The following is a 3,641-nucleotide window of genomic DNA, read 5'->3' as shown; positions in this document are numbered from 1 at the left end:
CTCTTTTGACCTGAGAAATAACACAGATCGATGAAAAAAGAGATCAAATCAATGAAAATTAATATTCAAAATTACCATTGGAAGCGGCATAATGAAGGGGTGTCGATTGGAGATTATTTTTTTTATCAACAATGGCTCCTCTTTGGATGAGAAGTTCAGCAACATTCTTGTGACCTGAGAAATAACACAGATCGATGAAAAAAGAGATCAAATCAATCTATAGCTGCACAGCTAATAATATATTATTAATTATTATTAATACTATATTATTAACTAGGCAGTATTAACAACTGATACGTTATTAACATCGCCTGTTAATATCGCTATTACTTACTAGTTAATAACAGTTAATACCGGTATTATCATACTAATATATTATTAACATGCGATGTTAATACCGATAGTATGATCATACTATATTATTATGATTTTCATGATAATATTTGATTAACATCCATGTTAATAATTATTAACATATCTGATGACATTTATTAACATCGCTGTTAATAATATGATAACTGGAAGGCTAATTTCGCAATACTGATAAGAGATAGCGGTTCGGTGTCTTTGGCAATGTTGTAGTACTCGTCGCCCTCTACAACTTTGCCTCGGATTGTTATCACTTATCTCATATCAGTTTACCGGAATGATAAGAAAAAGAAAAGTGTCATAGCGCTGTGTTTAGATTTGTGCTCAACTGATAGGAGATAAGTGATAACAGTCTGGAGCAAAGTTATAGAGAGCAACGAGTACTACAACATTGCCGAAGACACCAAACCGCTATCTCTTATCAGTTTCGCGGAAAACGCGAAAAATCGTGGAATTTAGTGACGTCACAGTATTGATAAGGGAAAGGACCCAATGGTGGGACACGATGTGGCCGAGGCCCATAACTCGGCTAAAAATATTTTTTTTTTCATATTTTAAGTTTTCTACGTTTAATATATCTCCCGAGCTTTCATTTTGTCAGTCCCAATGAGGGATTTGATATTTCGATGAAAAAAATTCAGTATGTTGAAAAAAATCTCTTTTTTTGGAAAATTGAAATTTGACCCCTATGTTGGGACACTTCTTTATTCAGTTTATAAGTGACATTTATGATGCGGAATGCTTACAAATGGCTATAAATGAACAAAATAAGAATGATTAAAGGATTTTCAAACGTTTTAGGCGATTATTCACCATCAGATTCGCAGTTTGGACACTTGAATGTGTTGGGAGAAGCATAGACACATCTGAGATGAACTTCACGTTGGCATTCGATGCATTTGGCCGTATTTTGCGCGGTCATCCTTTCTGGCATATCATCGAAGCATAGAATACAGAATTCAACGTCACGGGTTGGACGAGCAGCACGTTTAGCTTGCCGAGTTGGTCGTGCAGATGGTTTGTTTTTCTTCGCTGGTGGTCCTTTCTTTGTCCCTTTTTCCTTCTGTTGTTCGATCTTTTTACGCTTGGCGTCAGCTTTTTCGCGCAAATCAGCGACGACTTCAGGCGATGTTAATATAGCCGCCTTCATTGGTTTGCGTCCACGGTTCGATTTTTTGGCTGGGGTACCCAAATTCAACGGACCAACTGCATTCAACGCTTGTCGAAGAACAGCGGGTGTGATAGCACTAGATGAAGTGCTGCTTGTTGCAAACGAAGACTCCGATGTGGCCACCTCCTCATGCGCCCCAGGTTCGATATCGTCGGCAGACAAAACTACAATACGACGTTCGAAATCGTTTTGTTCAATGCTTGTGCTTGGCATTTCGTCGGTTGGATTTGCCGCGACAAAGTCACTTTCCGAGAAATTATCCGGATTGAAAGGGTAAATGCCGCAAGAAGCGAAACCAGCCTTGATGTTTCTTGGCGTAGCGGCAATATCGAGGCAAATATCGGCGATTTGAGGGATGTGGTGTATATCGAATTTAACGCCGATGTTACTTTTCTGCCATGCATCATGTTGTTTCGCCAATGCAGTTTTCAATGGTCCGAATACCGTTGCATCTAATGGCTGTAATTTGTGCGTGCAATGAGGTGGGAACGAAACCATTGTAATGTCATGAGCCAATGCCAAATCAATCGCTTCGATTGACAAATGAGCAGTGAAATTATCCAGCAACAAAAGAGTCGGCGAACCTTTCTTGGCACCCGAATGAACGATGAAATGCTTCATCCATTTAACGAAAGTGTCGCTTGTCATGTAACCGCTACCATTCGCATCGCCAGTCGCACCATGACCAGCGTGTGTAAGGTAGATTTCACGCATGTATGCTTTTGGGAAGATGAAAAAAGCAGGGACTGTATTACCGTATGCGTTTGCAGCCAATGCCAATGACACATTGGTGCCTCTTTCAGCCGATGTTGTGGTGGCAACCTGTTTTTGTCCTTTTTCGGCGATTTGTTTCACAGCTTTAGTCGGAACGGTTGGCATGCCACATTCATCCATGTTCCAAATTCGGTGGGGCTCGTACTCGTTTGCTGCCAACACATCGGAGAGGTTTTTGTAAAAACCATCAACATTTTCTTTGTTGAATGCTTTGGAACGATTTGCACTGACTTGTTGAGGCTTACGCAGTGATAAATTCGGATGGCGCTTCATAAACAAATAATACCAATGCTTGCCTGCGTGGCCATTGGTATCCCATTCGGCTGGATATTCAATTCCAATCTTTTTGGCATATTGATAAGCCAATGTCTTCAATTCGACAATGCTGAGACCATAATGAATATTACTTGCAAATAAGACATATTTCATGAGCTCCATTTCTTGTTCGGCGGTGAAATACTGAAAAAAATATGTTATATTATTAGTTTTTATCTAAAATGTGAGAATATATAAATTCAGCCAACCGTTTTGGGACCATATGTAACCATTGGAGCGATCATATTCTTGATATCATTGGCATCAGCAGTGGCAAAGTCTACATTATTCGCAGTAAGATTGCTGATATATCGAGACAAGTTTGATTTTGGAATGTTGTATTGACTGGCGACGGATCGAATTGACTTTCCATTGATCTTAACCTCTTTAATCGCCTCCAACAATGCATCCAAATCAATGTTTTCTGCTTTTTTCGACATATTCACTTAAAAAATGCAAAAAAAACACAAAAAAACCATAAAAATTAAAAACAAATTAAGTAAAAAATAATTATATTACGATAAATTATCAATATTCTGCGATAAAAAGCAATGAAATGTATAGAAAATGCGTTCTCCAGATCAGAAATGTTGACTTTGACGTGTCCCAACATAGGCGACAAAATGTGTCCCAACATAAGGTCCAAGCCACTGTACACATCATAGCGTCGTGCCAGCCACCGCGTGTTCGATAGATCCAAACTTTTTTGGCACGATTAAAAGATAAAGGAACAAGGAAAAAAATGCACACACTTACCGGTGACGATGATTAAATTCACTGTGTAAAATAGCACTTAACACTGGAAGTCGATTTATATGTTGAGAACACCTTTTTCTATTCGCTATTGGAGAGAGCTCAAAACACGTGTGCACACCATCGATTTCACATAGGAATAAAGATTTTGACGAGACGAATCGATGACAGTCAGCTGTCACTGTCAAAGTATTCATATCGAGCCAAACGAGCACTGTCCCACATTAGGGTCCGTCCCACCATTGGGTCCTTTCCCTTA

At 39.2% G+C, this 3,641-nt stretch overlaps 1 protein-coding gene across 1 annotated transcript; it reads right to left on the bottom strand.

Annotated features, from left to right (window-relative positions):
* Positions 1-1,174: 1,174 nt before the first annotated feature.
* Positions 1,175-3,635, bottom strand: LOC129572878 (uncharacterized). Its single transcript, XM_055452994.1, has 3 exons — positions 3,386-3,635; positions 2,839-3,074; positions 1,175-2,773 (listed from the first exon to the last, which is right to left on the bottom strand). Exons 2-3 carry the CDS (start codon positions 3,067-3,069, stop codon positions 1,175-1,177), a joined length of 1,830 nt encoding a protein of 609 aa, XP_055308969.1. The 5' UTR covers positions 3,070-3,074; positions 3,386-3,635.
* Positions 3,636-3,641: the final 6 nt, after the last annotated feature.

The sequence above is a fragment of the Sitodiplosis mosellana genome, unplaced genomic scaffold (assembly GCF_009176505.1).
Source record: "Sitodiplosis mosellana isolate CC-2019 unplaced genomic scaffold, AAFC_SMos_1.0 Smas_scaffold_5663, whole genome shotgun sequence".
Classification (NCBI taxonomy): Eukaryota; Metazoa; Arthropoda; class Insecta; order Diptera; family Cecidomyiidae; genus Sitodiplosis; species Sitodiplosis mosellana.
The sequence above is the reverse complement of the archived record's forward strand: the minus strand, read 5'-3'. Positions and strand labels throughout refer to the sequence as shown.

What these genes read in the sequence shown, in the direction of transcription:
- LOC129572878 (XM_055452994.1), bottom strand. Translation starts at nt 3,069, where the DNA reads ATGTCGAAAAAAGCAGAAAACATTGATTTGGATGCATTGTTGGAGGCG. An exon ending in TTACATATGGTCCCAAAACG is followed by an intron (nt 2,774 to 2,838) that starts GTTGGCTGAATT and finishes TATTTTTTTCAG; the next exon opens with TATTTCACCGCCGAACAAGA.